We start from the raw sequence: 20,602 nt of genomic DNA, 5'->3' as shown, positions 1-20,602 counted from the left end.
ATATTCTTAGGAGTTTCAAACTTGTAGGTCAATCTGGGCCTTCTATTCTGATTTTGTTAATGCTTTGAGGATCAGTAAAGGTGGGCTGCTGAGAACATCATAGTTAAGTGACTAACGATGGAAAGTCATGCTTTCATGCTGTTTTAATCGTTTAGACTAATTGCACCTGCAAATTTGTGTGTTGCTTGCAAAAAAGGCAGTGATCGGTGAGGCTCTTCAATGAATTCTTATGTTCCTTTGTTTGCTACTTCTGATGACGTGGGCATATGCTTTAAAGAGGCGATGATGATTTTTGCCAATTTTATTCCCTTCTGAGCTGATTATTCAGGCATTTGAGGTTATCCGACATAACTATGTGGCACTCAGTTATCGGCATAAGAAAAAATAAGCTCGACATAACTAATGCACTATTTGTTGGCTGTATTTAATTGTTCATTATTAATATCCTCATGACTTATGCAAGTATTATTTTATGCGGGATAAGTTATGGAATAAAAACACTTTTGTCAACAATGCATGGATTTGAGTATCTATAGGCAAAAATACCCTTTAATGTAGATAGTCCCTGCATAGCATTACTCATTTATTATTCACCGCCTAATATTCCGCACATCATTTTTTACAACATAACAGCTTTTACATTATTATAACGTCATAACTAATACTTTAACAAATAATGTCTTACTCTCTTGTATTGCAATTTTGTGTTATCACTGAAGAAAAGAAGAGTGATGTAGGGTGCTTTATCTTTTGCTTCATCACTTTGTGACCGTCTGGTGGAGTATAATCTTGTGTAGAAACCTAGGTTTATGTCAAAATAAATGTGTGTTCCTTTTTACATAGTCAAGGTTTGTGATGTTTTTTTAATTCTAGCATTTATCTTTGTTGAACATTACAGTCATTGTCATGTTCTACACCATGCTGCAGATGAGCAAATTCGTTTGGAAGAATTGCGTGATAAGGTAATGATTGTCTAATAATTCATTGAAGTGTCATTTCAACTTGGAATCTGTAACTTATTGAATTATCATCAGGTCGTATCAGAAAAATGAGGACAACAACCTATCCTGATTCTGAGTAAGAATTGGTACGATTGTTTTGATAATAGGTAACATTGATTTTAAGTCTTGTGGAGATGTCTTTGTAATGCCCTATAAGTTCCTAGGCTTCCAATTTCAGTAACTACAGACTTAATGACGTAATAAGATGCTAGAAGGATACAATACTTACATAAGTAAAGTAACCAAATATTATTTCCGAAGATAATTGGGCTGTATACCCTTAAAGCCCAAACTGTGATTAAATGAGATCATGAAAAGCTGGTTTGGCAAGGGTGTTTTAAGTCTTTCAATTCCAGTAAATGGAGAAGAGGGTCCGAGAGACTAGGACACATCCTTCTGTTGCAATTTCCTAAGACGCCTCATAGCCTCCTACTCATAAGTATGGCGCGCTTCACACCCATGAATAAGACTCTATTTGACGTGGCATGTTGGACACCCTAGGACACTTGAACTTTGTGCTCTGATACCAAGTTTGTCACGACCCGACCTAGGTCCTAGTTGTAACACGGCGATCGAAACCCCGAAGGGCTTCAACCAAGCCTCTTGTACATATCATATAAGCATACATAAGGTAAATTAAAATTGAAAACATCATAAGAAAGTCTAAACCATGAATAGCAAACGAAGAATGTCACATGACAACATAGACTCGAAACATTTGTCCAACTAGATGCCTCTACTCATGAACATTGGCGGGGGCTAAGACATGTCCCTAGCTCACCCTCAATATGAAACATAACAAAAGGTCTTTGAAAACAATAACCAACTCGCTGACTAGTCCTCGATAAATGAGGACTCACTACAAACACCGTCGGATAGGAAAGTTTAATTAGCCACGCGGACGAATATGACCTTCAACCTCAACCTCTACTTTATGAGATAATGTAGGCAAAAAAGTATGCATTAGTACATTGGAATGTACTAAGTATGAGGGTATGACATGCAACGTAAATCATGAAATGCAATGGTCAGGTAAAACACATGATAAGATGAGATAAGTAAAGTCATGAGAAAATCATAATGACCAAAGCATTTGAAAAACATTATTGACATCATGAAAATACATATGATATCGTACATATGTGGGATAGGAACCATAACCGACAATAATACCATGCGATCTATAACATGGAATCCCGTTGCCTCCCCATACAACGAAGAAAAAAGGAAATCTACTTGCCAAGGTAAACTCTACCTCGCTAAGCGGGTCATACATACGCTATATGTGGATCCAATAGCTAGGCCAAAAGGGGAAATCCTACGGTGGCACTTAGTTGTCACGATCCGACCTAGGGCCTAGTTGTAACACGGAGATCGAAACCCCGAAGGGCTCCAACCAAGCCTTTTGTACATATCATAAGCATACATAAGATAAAGTAAAAGAGAGTCTAAACCATGAATAGAAATTGAAGAATGTCACATGACAACATAGACTCGAAATATTTATCCAACTAGATGCCTCTACTCATGAGCATGAGCGGGGGATAAGACATGTCCCTAGCTCATCCTTAATATGAAATATAACAAAAGTCTTTGAAAACAATAGCCAACTCGATGACTAGTCCCCGATAAATGAGGACTCATCACAAACATCGCTGGATAGAAAAGCTTAATTAGAGATTTAGGTTAATTTATAGAGCTAAATTAAGTCTTAAGAACGTCTAGGTTCATTAACTATCAATTAGGGAAAAGTCTAAAGTGCCCTTACTTAATTAGAAATTTAGGTTAATTTATAGAGCTAAATTAGGTCCTAAGAACGTCTAGGTTCATTAACTATCAATTAGGGAAAAAGTCTAAAGTGCCCTTACTTAAAACTGAATTCGGACGAAAACCATCGCCCTGGTCTGTGATGTGGAGGTGTTCCCTAATAGGCCAATTTTGAGCGAATGAGATTTTGACCAGATTTTGACTCGGGAAAAATTGCACTGAACGGGAGCAAGTCCGCGTCGTTTTGCGCAGTTTCTTTGAAAAATCTATCTTTCGATATATGGGTCCTAAAAATCCACCGAGGGCATTTTCCCACAGGTTTTGTCCCCCTGATCGATATTTCGAATTCGGATTTGCCAAAAAGATTAAGGATAATGTATTACGTGAGCGGCCTATTCCCAAGGCATTTTTAAGAAACTTGTGAGCATTTTGAGGAATGTTACAAGGTTAATAAAAATACCAAAGAAATGGGGGGAAGATACTTCTTTTCTGTGTTGGACGAAGCCATCAAATATTTTGGCGAATTTCAGACCTTAATAGAATTTCTAATTAGTCGAGTATATCTTTTGGGATGTAGATTATTAAAATAACCATAAGTCATTGGTATTAAGAACGTTATTGAGTTTTTGAGAATGGAAACTAGAGTTAGATTAGAAACATAATCATAAAAGTGAATGAAGTTCTCAATTAAGCTTTGAAGTAGTTTCAGAACTTGCTATTGTTAGTTGAGTATGTCTTGATGATCTTAGCTCTATATTCGTAGCCTGTGAGCTGTTGAATACTCTCGAAACTTGAAGAAAGGGAATTGAATTTAAAGCTTTCAGGTGAGTTAAGACTTGTTCATACTAAAGGTCTTCCCTTACGAAGTCATGCTCATAAAGTGTTTGATTAAATGTTTCTTAAGGTTAATGTGAGTTTAATTGGAACGAGTAAGGTCATATTTCCTTATTATTAGTCTATTTGGTGCACTATGTACTCCCTGTTCTAGACTCATAAATCTATGACCTGGGATGGTCGGTTATTATTAGTCTATTTGGTGCACTATGGACTCCATGTTATAGGTCACATGGTTTATGTCGGTTAACGATCGCTCTCACAAAGGTACAAGGTCCCTCTCCCCATGTTTAAGATATTTACTATGATGTCTACTATAACGGTTCATCTCACAAAAAGGTAAAACGTCTCTCCCAAAATGATTAAGGTATTTTCTTACTATAGCGATATCTCTCACAAAGTAAAGTATGTGCTCTCACAAGGTTAAAGGTTTCTCCCAAAGGATTTATTAAGTGTTTGTGAACGTATATGCAATTAGATCTCTTTTATATCTCTCCCATTTGCTTTCTGTCATAAATAATATATAAAAGGCACCTTGTGGTCTATAAAATCGGTGAAGCACTTCTATTTTGATGTTGTACATCTAAGTTGTTGCTACTCTTGCAGCCTCTGTTCTTTGGTCCTCTGCTTCCATAAATGATTCCTAAAGTTGGAGCAACACTTTTCTCAACCAACGCTTCTCACCCATCAACTGGTACTTTGTGCAGTATGTCTTACTCTTTTTGAAGTTGATAGTATGTTGGATTGTAATCCATGTAACTAATCCTCCTGACACCTGTTTTTTTAAGAAGGTGCTAGTTGCTCAAAAATTGGACAATGAGTTTGTCAGCCAAGTATCAATGACCAACAGTGAGTATCAAACTTAACCATCTATTGTTTTACTTTACTGCGTCTGTTATTAAATGACTAATTTTGACTTCTAGACTTTCCTGACATTCTCTTTATTTCCGCTGCCTCAGTTATTACTTCACAGTCCCGTTTTAACCTGATCGTTTTTTTTGTTTTTATTTTTTAAGTAAAAGAGTAGCAGGGTCAAGGCCCATCTATAAGATAAAGAAAAGAGTTTGTACATGGTCAGGTCCAAAAGTGCCCCAGCCCAAATGAAATCAAGAAAAAGTAACAAACAAAACTACAAGAGGAAATGAAAGGAAAGTGAGCAGACAAGGGGTCTTCTCAAATCCTCATCTTCTAAGTCTTCCCATTCAGCTTCGATATCATCAGCTACAATCTAAGTTTCTCCAATCTCGATCTAAGCTATCAATTTCGGAGTTCATATCTCCAATTGCATCAGCTGAGCTCAAAGAGGAAAGAAAAATGAGCAGAGAGGGTCTTCTCGAGTCCTCATCTTCTGAATCTGCCCGTTTAGCTTTGACTAAGCTTCTCCAATCTCGATCTAAACTTCTTTATTATCAATCTCGGAGATTAGAGCTTCCATTTCATCAGTTGAGTATAAATCGCAGAAACTCTCTCTCTCTCTCTCTAAAGCATAATCTTTCCATTTTTCCATAGATCAATGGGCTGAACCTCAAATGGGGTTAATACCACCATCAAATCTACAGATAAATGAAATTCATTGCTATTTTAGAGATGAATTAACTCTGTCCATCTTGATGCAGGTGATACTGAGATTCCAGAGCTGGGTTATGACAGGAAAGAGGCTAGATGTACCCATGACTTGGTTTGTTATCGAAGGAACACCCAGAAAATCTCACAGGTGCGGATACACAAATCTTATGAAATGTCTTCAGTCTTGAGTAGCAATCTAGGAGGTAAAACTGTTTTAACTTCAGTGTAGAGCATTAAATAGACCTGCACAAATATGTGAATCTGTTAGCTGTTAGATTTTGATATTACATCGGAAAATTTTCTTATGTTAGGAGTTCCCACTTTATCTAGTTGAAGGATCCTTCTGCCTGTGTTAGGAATATCTTGATAATGATTAAATTGAAAATCACCTGCAAAACAGGAAACAAGATTAGCCAAAAAAATCAGCTAGAGTATTTCCTTCCCTAAAGGAATGTTGTACTCTTGCTGATATTATAGATCTTATGTTGTTAATACAGTTCACCTCCACTGAGATGCGCCAAGGGATTTCCCAATTTCCCTCTAACCTGATCGTTTTATTCTTCTTCTGTCTCTTCTTTTTCTTGCCTCCATTATCCTTTTATTTGTACTTTCTCATGCAGTAGCAATACCTAACATGTTTTCAGGTGTTACTTTCCGAGAATCATGGAAGTGAATCCGTCACCAATTATGCCTCCTGCTGAAACACAACCTTCAGTCCAAATCTAGGTTGAGCACCCGAATTTGGCAATATCCATCCAGTATGGAATTTCTAGTTTACTTGTAAGTTTCACATTTCTGAACAACTAATTATAATTAATGTTGCTGCTGGATGTGTTCACTGGTCCCAAACCAAACATCATACTCACTAGCAGTTACATGATGTTACTGGGATGTCTCATTACTATTGCTATAAATGTTATGCACCTTGAATGACAGATTTGTTTATTACCTTTATTATGTTGATTGTTGATGCTTTCCTGTCAAGGTAGGTGTAATTGCGTCTATTTGCTGGCCTTTCGCTTTATATTTGTTTGCTTTTTACTGCATCAAGTAGGTTTATATCAATTAATTCCAGTATTTCTCCAATAAGATATAAATATCAATATAGTTGTCCAAGTTCCAAACAAACTCTTCAAAGTATCAGGCATGATTATGTTTTTGTAGCTTCACTATGATTTTTAAACTCTTTTTGGTTATGTTTAAGGTGAATATAAAAGTTGTAGGCTATTATGAAAGATTCTTCTGTTGTAAGTTGCAGGTTTCTAACAACCTTGCTCCGGTCAGATGAAGATCTGCGTTGCTGATTCGACATTCATCTCTAAGTCAGCATAGGTTGCCACCTCAGAAATACAAACCTACAAGTGATAAACCAAAGATGAGAAGTATAATTTTATGTGAGACATGTTTAGTAGTTCGTGGACATGCTTTGTTTGATGGACCGAAAGTTCAATTCAAATATGATAAACACGGATCATATGCAAAGATTGCAAATTGGGGTATCCTTTTGGTGGAAAAATACAGGACAAAGTCCATATTTTCCTCTAATTCCAGTAAAACACTGAAAAATTTAATAGGACTATAATATTTTTTTATGTAGGTACCCTTTTTCATGGATAAAGAAAACACTTCTGGTGTACTAAGGACCGAAGTCATCATCATACCAAGGGAAAATCCAAGGGACTGGGTTCGTCCTACCTCAGATTTTCCACTGGGGGTTGATTCATCTATAAACAGTAAGCTTTCTTTTTTATTGAGTATTCCTTTCGTTGATTGTTAAGCTGGATTCTAATAGATGCATAAGTCAATTATCATACTTGCATGTAATGTTTTAGTGGATTACTTAATATCTAATATGTACCACTTTATGCCTGATCCATCAAGATCCCATTTCCTTAAGCTCAAAGCCTCAAATATCTTATAGTTCAAACTAAAACCAATTAACTTGACGGATTGGTGATTCTTTACAAGCTTTGGACACTAGAAAAATTATCATCTGTTATCTATTTGAGTATATCCAAGGATATAAAAGTTGACTTGCTATTTTACAAGTTCCAAGATTAATTATGAACCAAACTAACCAAGTTTGCTATTTAATTGCGTAACAATTCGCTTTTCTGTTTAAAATGTAGGGATGCATGACAGAGACAAAGCTGGTGCTAAGCCCAAGTTAGAGCCTGAAGAGATGCATCATGTTAATTTTGGCGATGATTAACATGATGGCGATGATAAGGATGTGGATGGCATAATGCCGAAGCTCCAACGTGCTGATTACTACATAGTTCCTCCTATGGAGGAGTTGATATCAAAGGAGAAGGAAGAAGCTGGTTTTTGTTGCCACGTGAAGGACTTTGTGGTAGGAAGACATGGGTATGGAAGCATCAAGTTCTATGTCCGGAAGCTTGATCTTGATTCTGCTATCAATTTCAACTGTCGTGAGGTGATCACTCTTCTTAATATCTAATTAATCTATATGGATGAGAGCAAGAAACCTCCAGTTGGACAAGGCTTAAACAAGCCAGCTGAGATAACTCTTCTTAATGACAGATGCATCAACAAATCGACTGGGAAGGAGTACAGAGATGGACCAATGGTCAATAAGTATAGAGGCTTATTAAGAAAACAGTAGAGCAAGATGCAAAAATTGTTTTTTATGATCCAGTGGAAGTGGAAATTTAGGGTGTCACACTTCTAATTGTGAGTTCAAATTTTCATTTCTAAAAGCTCATTTGAGGCAAGTTGATTCTGTCACACGAGTAGTATTCTCAGGATTTTCTAGCTTATGTGGAATGTGTAGTAGTAAGTCTTCCACCTTCTCCTCGTCCATGAACATTAGGGTGGGGACCATTAGACTTTCAAATAATTTTATAAAGATGCGCTCAGTCCAATAAATTAGTAATTAATATTTGTAATATATATTATCTTTCTTTTATATGATACAGATAATCTTTTCATTTTGTTTTGTAAAATTTAAAATTTTGGGCCCTTTTTTTAATATAAAATATAGATTTATCCGTGTAATTCCATATAGGTTTCATTGAAATTTGTCTACTTAGCTTTGGGATGTTAGGCAGCTGCATTTCTTTGTAAGTTCTCATTCCGCCTTTACTAAGCATAGGCAATTTTGAATTATTATTGAAGTTAAATTAATATGAGTGTTGTTCAGAGGTCCCTTGTTGGATGATCTCTGGTGAAAGACAGCCTTCTCGAATAAGGAGTCTATCTGAAAACTATTTTGCAGCAAGATTTAGCTTTCTGTGATAAGGAAACCAATATGGGAGAGGTGGTGGGGCGCATGTCTGGTGACGCTGTTCTTAAACAAGACGCAATGGGCGAGTAGGTAGTCATGCTGAAAAGCAACTCTACTAAGCCCTTCTTTGTGAAACCACTACATAGGAATTTGCTTTGTACATAAAAGATCCTTTGTGAGGATATGATTGCTCTTTCTATACTTGATATTATTTCCTTAACTGCGGCAGGTAGGGAAATTTGTACAGCTGATATCAACGTTCTTTGCGGGCTTTGTCATTGCATTTACTAAAGGCTGGCTTCTCACACTTGTTAAGTTATCCATCATTCCTCTACTTGTCATCTTTGCTGGAGTGATGTCCCTCATCCTATCTAGGATGGAGTCCCGTGGATAAGATGCTTATGCCAAAGCAGCAACGGTGGTTGAACAGACAATTGGCTCCTTTAAAATGGTATGTCATAAGTTTAAATTATTGTGATGCCCATGCTCTGATGAAATTTATATTGGGAGTAAAACAATCTTTGTTTCACTTTCTTTTCAGAAAATAACCACCAGTAGATGAGATGTATCTTGTTTCCTTCTCAGGCTGCATCTTTTACAGGGGAGAAGCAAGTTGTGGCCAGCTATAACGAGTCCCTAATTAAAGATTACCATTCAGGTTCAAATGAAAGGCTGGCAAGTGGATTAGGTCTTGGGTCACATTTTGCTATTATATACTCCAGCTATGCGATGGCTAGCTGGTACGATGCAAGGTTCATCTTGGAAAAAAGTTATATTTGTGGTCAAGTTCTCAATGTTTCCGACGCGAAGCTTCTCCATTAAGTAGCAAGCGATTTACTTTTTAAGGTACACTAATTTAACTAAGCATAAATTTGAGAGTGATTATACTAGATGCACTTAGTGTTTTATAATAAACTAATAATAGTATAAGTGTACTAATTCGACGGGGCTCCTCAAAGCTTGCAGTACTATACTTAACATGTGCAATGAGGATACTGTACTTAAAAAGAGAATAGATAAACCGGAGTAATACTTATAATTCTTTCTATTTCTCCTTTTGGTCAATTCGTCCCTTCCCTCTAAGGACGTTAAAATAGGTGGAGCTGGAGAGTTAGTGAGAATTGTGGAGCATAAAATGATTTTTTTGATTAATCCCACTCCCCTTTTTTAATTCTTCTTTTCAATGTTGTAGTTTACAGATTCCTCCTTTTAGTAGCTTATTTCTTGAAATGTATTTAGCTTGAAACCATAACTCAAAATTTTATGATAAGTAAATTTATGTAGGGAGAGTTTTCTGCAAAAAGGTGTGATGCTGGTGGCTAATTGGCGATGCATGAGAGGAATGTAAGTTCCAAATTCTATTTGTATGAACTATATTGATTTGTAAGACAGCCCGGTGAACATTGCAAGTGCATGTGTTCATCTTTAACTTGCTTTTATTCAATTGTTATTAGAGTACGTCCACAGAATATTATAGTCTCGTAAGTTCCGTAAAGTAGTTGCCAGTTTTTCAGCCTTTTCTCTTTGGGAACTATTTCTTTTCCAATTTTTTCCCAGACTACTTTGTTGGATGAATAGGAAATTCTCGATCCAACTTTCAGGTTGAAGCCAAAGGAACTTTCTGTTTAGACGGCTTTTGCTGCAGGATGTAGAACTCCCGAAAATTGGAGAAGTGTAAGAGCAATGGGGGCAGTTAGGCTTGTTTTCAATTTGAAGCTGAAGTGCCAGAAAACAATACTACAAGAAAGGCTCTATGCTTATTCCTAACTTCTGATGTAAGTGCTTAAAAGTTGAAACTGAAGAAAGTTGAAGAGATGTGTAACACCTATTCTTCACGGTTCAGATCGTTTACTTATGTATTTGAACATTTGGAAAAGAGAGCGTGAAAGTGACATGCAAGAAGGAAGAAATAAGAATAAAACTGGAAATAAACCTGTGTTCTCTTTCAGTTTGATAGTGAGATTTCATTTAGTTTGTACCATAGTGCTATGTTTTTTTTTTAAAATGAGAATACATAAAGGTATGATTAGCACTCCCTAAATCAGCACCACTTTTTAAGGGTCACCAATTGGTTTGATCTATGCTATCTTTGTTTATCTCGTTAAATATATATTGACTTTAAGGAAGTTTTATGTTGTGCTTGATTGGTGGGACATCACAACTGATATCTTCTTCTCAGTTGGGAAAAACTTGGTCCATATAGTTGTATGCAACCAATGTCCTAAATGAAACTTACAAGATGACTGATTTATTACTCCAAAATAGCGTTTTTAGTTTACTCTTCTAAAAACTTCGTTCTTTTAAAGTGCATCTCCGTTCTTCAGGTTGTGTGTACAGAAGAACCTGAGAAAATTAGAGAACTGGGTGTTTCGTTCCTTCGATCATGGGGAGGATGGCAATCTGCATCTAGCCCGAGAAGGGGGCCACTCCCATCACCGAATTGTCTATGCTGCCGATATGATAGGCAGAGAGATGGAACGGGCCCTATTAGAGGCAGTTGTTAAGGATTTGAACACCATTTTGCTATAGTTTTTTCACTCAAGAGATTTTGCATATTTTTTTTCTAAAATAAAATTGAGTTTTTATACATGTTCCAGGAATTTGCAAGGATGAGGTATATTGGAATGGTTTTCCCTTAATGCATTGATATAGGCAACAACTCTTCAGTTGCATCTGCGTTATGAAAGTCGGGTTCTTGATTAGCTTTGGTAGCTCTTCATTTGTATTTTTCCATTGCAAGATGAATTTGTTGCAACTTGTGTGAGTATAGTGTTATAAATTGTTGTTTTTTGACCAAAAGGCAAATTAATGAATAGAAACTGCACGTGTTTGTTCACTTGATAATCTTGATTAGGGTAGAAAATTTTTTGTTCGTGATCCAATTAGAAGTTTTTTCTCGGGAATTACATATTGTGGCTATTATGCTTCTTATATCCTACTTGACGTTTTGTATAATGTACAATTTTAAGTTGAAATTCTGAAGAACTAAAACTTAAGATTGAGTTTCGTCTTGAAAATTAACCTTTTCATTGCAGTTTCAATAATCTTATACTTTTACAAATAAATAAAGTCTCTGAAATAGTTGGATCCATATTTTTTGAATTAAATCTATATTTAATTAAGAAATCTATTTAATAAATATAAAATATTAATTTATAAGCTTAGGAATGAAATTTAAAATCATAAATTTCATATTCTGAATCAAACTATGAAAATTGTACAAATTCATGATGATAAGGAATTTCATATTATCAATGCAAGAAACTCTTTTTATTTTTAATAAATAAGTACTAGAATAAAAATTTACAACAAAAAATATATTTTGTATGAATTAATTTTTCTTTTTCCCGCGTGTATTAACTAGAAAACTATAAAAGAGTCTGCTTATCATATACGCTAACGGCGCATCTTAGAGCACTCCGCGTTATTAAGTAATTTTTTTCCGCGTGTTCGAAAACTATAAAAGCGACAACACCTGTGCATTTTAGAAATCACCACCATCATATACGCTACCGGCATCTCAAGAGTATGCCACTGGATTGTTCCGGTGACGATGTCCGATCAAAGAGACACCATCTGCTCAGGTAATGCTACTGCTCTTCCCATTATCTTTCTATTCTTCCATCCATTTTAAAAAAGAAAGAGGGAAAATTCGAGAACTCATTATCTTGGAATTCTTGCATGCATATTTTAAGGAAATTGTAGTTTCAAGGAAATTCAAGAAATTCTTTAAAGAAAATTATGTTGTTATTCTTGCAGTGTGTGTTAAGGATGTTCTAGAATTTGTGTTTATTTTTTTAGGCTCACTCTCTCAGGGGTCATCTTGTATGATTCCACAAGGGTTGTTTAGGGGTTGGTTTTCAACAGCCATCGTGGTACAACCCTAAATCTATTGCTATTCTTCCATCCATAAAAAAAAGAAAGAAGGAAAGTTCGATAACTTGATATTATATTGTCACATTTTCTTGGAACTCTTTAAGAAAAAATACCCTTTCAAAGTTTCAATACTCTCTATGATTTTACTACGTATTGAATGGAAAGATGTGGAGTTGTTCTTGATTTGTCACTAAATGAACACACTCAATTTGACAGACTTTCGTAAACGCCCTCACTGGCCATTTTCCTTTACATGGTGAAGACTTTTTGACTTTGTTTCTTTCTTAAAATTGGAAGATAATACCATGTAAGAGAATGGAGAATTATATGGTTTTTCTTTTCTGATTTTGTTAATGTTTTGAGGATCAGTAGAGGTGGGCTGCTGAGAACATCATAGCTAAGTGACTAACGATGGCAAGTCGTGCTTTCACACAGTTTTAATCGTTTAGACTAATTGCAACTGCGAATTTTTGTGTTGCTTGCAAAAAAGGCAGTGACCGGTGAGGCTCTTCAATGAATTCTTATGTTCCCTTGTTTTCTGCTTCTGATGATGAGGGCATATGCTTTATTCCCTTCTGATGACGTGGACATATGGTTTAAAGAGGCGATGATGATTTTTGCCAATTTTATTCCCTTCTGAGCTGATTATTTGGGCATTTGAGGTTATCTGACCTGTATCTTGGCGGGTCATGCCACCAGATTTTCTGGTGATTTTTGCAGCCATGGCGTTGTTGGACTCTCTTTTTGCCTGAGCTTAACGAGCCTAACTTTCTCTGTCAGTTTAGGGAAACTAACCGGTTGGGAAAATGAATAAAGAAAAATCTCAAAAGGGAAAGAATAAGGCTACAGATAGTTGATGATTTTTCATTGAATGGGTGATTGCTTCTCTCTGTATTCAGCCAATGATTTCAGGCATTACTGTAAGAATCCCAACTATCCTTCTATCAATTTTATTGCAGGGAGTATATTATTAACAGCTTGCTTGGTTTGTTGTTATATATCGTCAAAGGGTTTCTATACCCTTCCACCCTTTGTTTTCTTTATTTTAATGCCTCCGCCAGAGCATTGAGTGTTGCCAGTGGATCTGGTGGAAGCGATGAGGGTGAGTATAATCAGACGGCTTGAAAGAGGTGATGATGATTTATGTCAATTTTTATTCCCTTCTGAGCTGATTAGTCGGGCTTTTGACGTTATCCAACCCGTGTCTTGGCGGGGCATGCCACCAGATTTTCTGGTGGTTTTTGCAGCCATGGCGTGGTTAGACTCGCTTTTTGCCTGAGCTTAAGCACAGATCTGAGCCTCAATTTACTGGACTCCATTACTGTAAGAAACCCTATAACCCTTTTGTCAATTTTAACGGACGGAGTATTCTAACATCTTCAGGGTACTATATTAACAAAAGTTCTGGGAAATGAATAAAGCAAAAGCTCATAAGCGAAAGAATGAGGCTAAAGGGATCTGAGGGTTTTGTTCCAAGGGTGGTTGCCTCTCACTGAATCAACCAATGATTTCTCCATTATTGTCTCCTTTTTTGTACCTGATTTGATGCACTTGAGCCGAGGGTCTTTCGAAAATAACCTCTCTGCCTCCACGAGGTAGTGGTAAGGTCTGCGTACATTCTACCCTTTTCAGACCTCACTTGTGGAATTTTCCTTGGTATGTTGTTGTTGTTGTTGTATTGTTCGTGATGTATTTTACAACCAACTAGTTCGAAGGAAGAAAATGCACTCCAAGTACTTCTAGTTTTCTCAAAATCAAACAAGTAAAAAATATTGATTTACATACTTTACTTCTAAAGCTGTACTCTGATCTAATCTGGTTTCAGATATATCCACTATTTTTGTTGAACCTAAACTGCCCAAGATCTTTATATGATTTGACTTTGAAGCCTTCAAAGACCTCCGTGGAATTTAAGGAGTGATTTTTGTTGGCATTTATGATTTAATTTTTTTGGGGGGTTTGGGAAACGAATGTGAATCTTTGGTTTTGCTTATGTAGAATTGAGTTTGTGTTAGGTTTTGTTTTGTGAGAATTGGTTTGGGTTGTTCTCTGTAAAAGTATATTTCTAAACAACTAAGAAGGGTTTATTCGACCTAATTGTACCACGTAATTTTTTAAAAAGCGTTCTGAGTGAGTTATTTAAGCTCCACGCCTTATTTATGCCAAATAACTGGGGAACAAATATGTACGGAATAGAAAGATTCTAACCTCCCAAATAAAGAACTGTTACAAATAATGAAGAAACTAGTAGATTCAGATATGAAGCAATGTAAAATAAACCAAATTTGATACCTGAATATTCGGTTTGATACCCTGCTACTAATTCTTCTTCTGCTTTTGGTACATCAAAAGGTAATCCTTCACACTCGGCGAGAGAAGAAATTATAAAAACGATAAATCCGATGGGAGAATAAATAAAGAATAAGTGGAAAACAAAACTACAATTTACTTTAATTTACTTAGATTTATTGAATCGATAATGCATTCAATCAAGTGAGATAAAATCATATTTTTGAAACTTTAATGTGGGTGAAATAAATAGGTTAAAACTGGCTAAACATCACTATTTATTACTCATATAGGATTTCAAAGTATTAAAAAGGACCCCCTAACAGTTATAAGGCCCTTGCGTCACAGCTTTTCCCGGAGAACAAAATACTCTCTCCCATTGATTATGGAAGAACAATGCAAAACCACATTTCTAGCTTCTTTTTGTTGCAAAAACAAACAGACCAATGCTAACAAGGACATGTCGTACATATTTGTTTTACTGATTGTAGTGCTGTATTTCTCATTACAACATGTTTGCTGCTTCTAAGACTGACAACTCTTCATGTTTGAACTTTGACTCCTGGTTTTGCTTACCCAATCGTTTCTGCTTACCTTTAAATGGAATTTTACAATCTTTTTTTCCACATTTACCTCAATTTTCATAAATCTAGATATTTGCTACATCAATCTTCTTGGAGCCTTGCTATCTTTCGGACATGGTGACATCCAGCTGTATGTTGATTTTTGAGTGGGATCAGGGTAGAGGGATGGGTCATATTCTTAGGAGTTTCAAACTTGTAGGTCAATCTGGGCCTTCTATTCTGATTTTGTTAATGCTTTGAGGATCAGTAAAGGTGGGCTGCTGAGAACATCATAGTTAAGTGATCAACCCCATTTATATCACCAGTATCTAACCAAGCAACTGTTGATCAACCTTTTTATTCCTTTTTTTCAAGTACATTTGTAGTGGAAAGAGCAGGGGTTGAATCTCTATCAAATGAAAAATCTACACCAACTGCATCTACCCCATTTCCGAAGTTACAGCAGTCCATTTCCCATATATTTTCTCCCCAATACATCATTGTTAAACTCTTGTGCCACTGGAAGTAAAGTGGAATCTACTGCCTCAGATGTTTCTTTTTCTCCGTGGATCCATTCGAGGCCATTTGCACCTTTAAATCTAGCTTCCAATTCTTCCACTACCTCCACCTTTTCTCCATTAAGGAATCCATGGTCTTTATCAACATCTGCCCCTCTATCTCCATGTTCAGTCTCACCTTCCACATATCCTTTGTTAGCAAAACCATCTGCCCATGTTTTTGATCATAAGAACTCTTTTTTCTCTCACTCCCGTTTTAACTACAGGAGGCGCTCCACAATCCACATTATGCTTGAATTGCCTAAAGCAGTCTCAGCCTACTCCACCAGGACTTTGTAATGTTTCAAGCACTCCACTTGCTGCAAGTCAAAATACTGTAAGTGTTTCTGAACGTATACGCAATTAGATCTCATTTATATATCTCTGCCATTTGCTTTCTGTCATAAATAATATAAAATGCACCTTGTAGTCTATAAAATTGGTAAAGCACTTCTATTTTGATGTTGTACATCTAAGTTGTTGCTACTCTTGCAGCCTCTGTTCTTCGGTCCACTGCAGCCAGAAATGACTCCTAAAGTTGGAGCAACACTTCCAACAACCAACGCTTCTCACCCATCAACAGGTACTTAATGCAGTATGCCTTGCTCTTTTTGAAGTTGATAGTATGTTGGATTGTAATCCATGTATCTAATCCTCCCAACACCTTTTTTTTAAGAAGGTGCTAGTTGCTCAGAAATTGGACAAGGAATTTGTCAGCCAAGTATCAATGACCAACAGTGAGTATCAAACTTAACCATCTAATGTTTTACTTTACTGCGTGTGTTATTCATTACCTAATTTTGATTTCTAGACTTTCCTGACATTCTTTTTATTTTCGCTGCTTCAGTTATTACTCCAGAGTCCCGTTTTAACCTGATTGTTTTATTCTTCTTCTGTCTCTTCTTTTTCTTGCCTCTGTGATCCTTTTATTTGTACTTTCTCATGCAGTAGCAATACCTTAACATATTTTCAAGTCTTACTTTCCGAGAATCATGGAAGTGAATCCATCACCAAATTATGCCTCCTGCTGAAACACAACCTTCAGTCCAAATCTCGGTTGAGCACCCCAATTTGGCAACATCTATCCAGTATGTGGAATTTCTAGTTTACCTGTAAGTTTCACATTTCTGAACAACTAATTATAATTAATGTTGCTGCTGGATGTGTTCACTGGTACCAAACCAAGTATCATACTCACTAGCAGTTACATGATATTACTGGGATGTCTCATTACTATTGCTATAAATGCCATGCACCTTGAATGACAAATTTATTTATCACCTTTATTGTGTTGTAATTACTGATTCTTTCTTGTCAAGGTAGATGTAACTGCGCCTAGTTGCTGGCCTTTGGCTTTATATTTGTTCGGTTTTACTGCATCAAGTAGGTTTATATCAATTAATTCCAGTATTTCTCCAATAAGATATAAACATCAATATAGTTGTCCAAGTTCCAAACAAACTCTTCAAATTATCAGGCATGATTATGTTTTTATAGCTTCACTATGATTTTTAAACTCATAATGGTTATGTTTAAGGTGAATACAAAAGTTGTAGGCTATTATGAAAGATTCTCATGTTGTAAGTTGCAGGTTTCTAACAACCCTGCTCTGATCAGACGAAGATCTACGTTGATAATTCGACATTCATCTCTAAGTCAGCATAGGTTGCCACCTCAGAAATACAAACCTATGAGTGATAAACCAAAGGTGAGAAGTATACTTTTATGGGGGATATGTTTAGTAGTTCGTGGCATGATTTGTTTGATGGACCAATATTTAAAGTCAATTAAGATAAACGCAGATCATATGCAAAGATTGCAAGTACGGGTATCCTTTTGGTGAAAAAATACAGGACAATCCATATTTTCCTCTAATCCAAGTAAAACACTGGAAATTTAACAGGACTATAATATTTGTTTATGTAGGTACCCTTTTTCATGGATAAAGAACATTTCTGGTGTACTAAGGACAGAAGTCATCATCATTCCAAGGAAAAATTCAAGGGACTGGGTTCGTCCTACCTCAGAATTTTCACTGGGAGCTGATTCATCTATGAACAGTAAACTTTCTTTTTTAATGAGTATTCCTTTCATTGATTGGTTAAGCTAGATTTTAATCGATGCATAAGTCAATTATCATACTTACATGTAATGTTTTAGTGGATTACTTAATATCTATTGCCACTTTATGCCTGCTCCATCAAGATCCCATTTCCTTAAGCCTGGAATCACTAATAGTTCAAATTAAAACCAGTTAACTTCATGGATTGGTGATTCTTTACAAGACTTTGGACACTAGAAAAATTATCATCTCTTAGCTATTTTAGTATATCCAAGGATATAAAAGTTTACTTGCTATTTTACAATTTTCAAGAATTATGAACCAAACTAACCAAGTTTGCTAGTTAATTGCATAATAATTCGCTTTTCTGTTTAAAATGTAGGGATGCATGACAGATACAAAGCTGGTGATAAGCCCAAGTTAGATCCTGAAGAGATGCATCATGTTAATTTTGGCGATGATAAGGATGTGGATGGCATAATGCCGAAGCTCCAACGTGCTGATTACTACATAGTACCTCTTATGGAGGAGTTGATATCAAAGGAGAAGGAAGAAGCTGTTTTTTGTTGCCACGTGAAGGACTTTGTGGTAGGAAGACATGGGTATGGAAGCATTAAGTTCTTGGGAGAAACAGATGTCCGGAAGCTTAATCTTGGTTTTGCTGTCAATTTCAACTGTCGTAAGGTGATAATCTATATGAATGAGAGCAAGAAACCTTCAGTTGCCAGTTGGACAAGGCCTCAACAAGCCAGCTGAGATAACTCTTCTTAATGTCGGATGCATCAACAAATCGACTAGGAAGGAATACAAAGATGGACCAATGGTCAATAAGTATAGAGATATGCTTATTAAGAAAACAGTTGAGCAAGATGCAGAATTTGTTTCTTATGATCCAGTGGAAGGGAAGTGGAAATTTAGGGTGTCACACTTCTAACTATATGATATGGCTATTTTGAAGTATTAAACTATTCCGTAGGGTTGACTTTATGTTTTATGATATGTCTATTTCGTTGAGAGCTTACCTAGCACCGAGTTGGACTAGGGGCGAATACCCATTTCCCAGAACTACGTGCCACCGTAGGTATAAAGGAGTTAGGGGCGAATATCCAAATCTCTGAGAGGTGAGTACCCAAAATATCAAGGCTTGGAGGTGAGTACCCGGTTCATACAATCGCTTAGTGGATCCACTTAGGTATGATGGAGTCTACCTTGGCAAGTAGTCTCTCCCTTTCTTCCGGTATAGAGGTAACATCGGGATTCCATGTTATAGCTCACATGGTTTATGTCGGTTAATGTTTGCTCTCACAAAGGTACAAGGTCCCTCTCCCAAAGTATCATGTTATAGCTAAAGGTTTCTCCCAAAGGATTTATTGTATACTTCGTTACGATTCATGGTATTTTCAAAGTATGTGTTTTCCTATAATAACTCATGATTTCCATTATGGTGGTTAAGTTCTTTTATGATTCATGATGGTTCCTATATTGCATTGGACAAGTCCCATGGTTTCAAATAGTATTTCAAATGGTTTCATAGTTTTAAAATGGCCTATTATATCACCTTATTGTATCATGGCATTAAAAGTGCAGTCCGGTGCACTAAAGCACCCGCTATGCGCGAGGTTCGGGGAAGGATCTGACCACAAGGGTCTATTGTATGCAGCCTTATCTTGCATTTCTGTCAGAGGTTGTTCCTAAGTCTATAAGGAAAATGACTTCTTACTTTGACTTATGATTATCACTATAGTGTCTATGTTTTCACGTGACTCCATTATGGTTTCCAAATTGCATTGAGGGTGTTCATGAATTACTATCATGATTTAATGATTTACTTATTATATTTTCTAACTTGATCAATTGCACATTATTATGACATGCATTGCATTGCTCACATACATAGTACATTCAAAGTACTAACGCATACTCTTTGCCTACATGATATCACCATGTAGGGATCGACGTTCCTCCTCGTCCTCCTCCACGTGGCTAGTTAAGATTGCTTGAAGTTTTTTTTTGGGTGAGTTCTCATGTTTCGGGGACAATACTCCTTTTCTTTTAGTTTATGCTATGTTGAAGAACTTTAGACATCTACTGTGGTATTGTATGGTCACCTTATTTGAGGGTGAGTTAGGGACATGTCTTAGCCCCCACCAAGTCTAAGACTAGAGGTATTGTTGGACAAATGTAAGATAAATATTGACTATGGATGTTTGCTATTATGATTTCTTTTAGTCCCTCTTTTGTTATTGATTTTCATAACCTATGAAAGGATAAATGAATGCTAAGAGGCTTGTTTGAGGTATCTCTGGGTTCCTCATTCGTCATGTCACGTCTAGGCCCTAGGTTTGGGTCGTGACAGTTTCTTTTTACAGATGTTCTTTTATTTATTATTTTGGGGTTTTACTTGTTATTAGGTAAACTAGTATGCCTGTACACAATACAAAATATTGATGCTTATATTTGTTTTGCTTTTATTGTAAAATGTTCATGTACATCGCATTCCTGGTGCTTCATTTGCAATAAGATACTTTCTTTTCCTGTATCGCGTCCCAAAACTAATATTTTTGTTGATCACTACTGTATGTTGAGTTATTTTGATTATTTATTCTAGCTGAAGTTGAGTTGGAACATACATATAGGTGCTTAGGTGCTTGTAGCCCAACTTTTGGAGACAGTATATGTGTCTGTTTCTTTCATCTTCTGTTATGCTTCCGTTTCATCTGGTCACTTTAACTATGATTTCGAATGCTTGCTTTACACCAGCAACATCACAATACTGCCATTCAGATGATATACATTCTATCCCAGCAAGTTTTTGCCTTAAAGGAGAGGCTCTGAGCTCT

The 20,602-nt window shown here is 36.3% G+C and overlaps 3 protein-coding genes across 4 annotated transcripts in view; all 3 read left to right on the top strand.

Moving 5' to 3' along the window:
* Nucleotides 1-8,866, top strand: part of LOC129872839 (uncharacterized) — a 50,363-nt gene extending 41,497 nt beyond the window's left edge. The window contains exons 6-13 of one of the 2 annotated variants that reach the window (XM_055947754.1): nt 899-962; nt 5,219-5,316; nt 5,813-5,948; nt 6,427-6,901; nt 7,298-7,605; nt 7,713-8,251; nt 8,332-8,505; nt 8,649-8,866. In XM_055947754.1, coding sequence (XP_055803729.1) covers nt 899-962; nt 5,219-5,316; nt 5,813-5,894 — 244 coding nt within the window. In that variant the 3' untranslated portion in view covers nt 5,895-5,948; nt 6,427-6,901; nt 7,298-7,605; ... (1 more) ...; nt 8,332-8,505; nt 8,649-8,866. Of the gene's footprint in view, nt 1-898; nt 963-4,208; nt 4,297-5,218; nt 5,317-5,812; nt 5,949-6,426; nt 6,902-7,297; nt 7,606-7,712; nt 8,252-8,331; nt 8,506-8,648 lie in introns of those variants that run through there. The other variant, XM_055947755.1, reaches the window with a different exon arrangement.
* Nucleotides 8,867-11,912: 3,046 nt separating this feature from the next.
* On the top strand, nt 11,913-16,849 carry LOC129873481 (uncharacterized). Its single transcript, XM_055948585.1, has 5 exons — nt 11,913-11,999; nt 15,928-16,037; nt 16,196-16,283; nt 16,377-16,437; nt 16,649-16,849. Exons 1-5 carry the CDS (start codon nt 11,969-11,971, stop codon nt 16,803-16,805), a joined length of 447 nt encoding a protein of 148 aa, XP_055804560.1. The 5' UTR covers nt 11,913-11,968; the 3' UTR covers nt 16,806-16,849.
* A 513-nt stretch (nt 16,850-17,362) lies between these two features.
* Nucleotides 17,363-18,582, top strand: LOC129873482 (nuclear pore complex protein NUP98A-like). Its single transcript, XM_055948586.1, has 3 exons — nt 17,363-17,408; nt 17,627-17,760; nt 18,145-18,582. The coding sequence occupies exons 2-3, from the start codon at nt 17,754-17,756 to the stop codon at nt 18,516-18,518; spliced, it is 381 nt and encodes a 126-aa protein (XP_055804561.1). The 5' UTR covers nt 17,363-17,408; nt 17,627-17,753; the 3' UTR covers nt 18,519-18,582.
* Nucleotides 18,583-20,602: the final 2,020 nt, after the last annotated feature.

The sequence above is a fragment of the Solanum dulcamara genome, chromosome 11 (assembly GCF_947179165.1).
Source record: "Solanum dulcamara chromosome 11, daSolDulc1.2, whole genome shotgun sequence".
Taxonomy (NCBI): Eukaryota; Viridiplantae; Streptophyta; class Magnoliopsida; order Solanales; family Solanaceae; genus Solanum; species Solanum dulcamara.
Note: the sequence above shows the minus strand (reverse complement) of the source record. Positions and strands in the feature narration are given on the sequence as shown.

Bases quoted from the DNA above. Each gene is read 5' to 3' on its own strand.
- LOC129873481 (XM_055948585.1), top strand. From the start codon at position 11,969: ATGTCCGATCAAAGAGACACCATCTGCTCAG. The intron at 16,284-16,376 runs GTACTTAATGCA...CTTTTTTTTAAG, and splicing joins CGCTTCTCACCCATCAACAG to AAGGTGCTAGTTGCTCAGAA. The intron at 16,438-16,648 runs GTGAGTATCAAA...TTTCTCATGCAG, and splicing joins CCAAGTATCAATGACCAACA to TAGCAATACCTTAACATATT.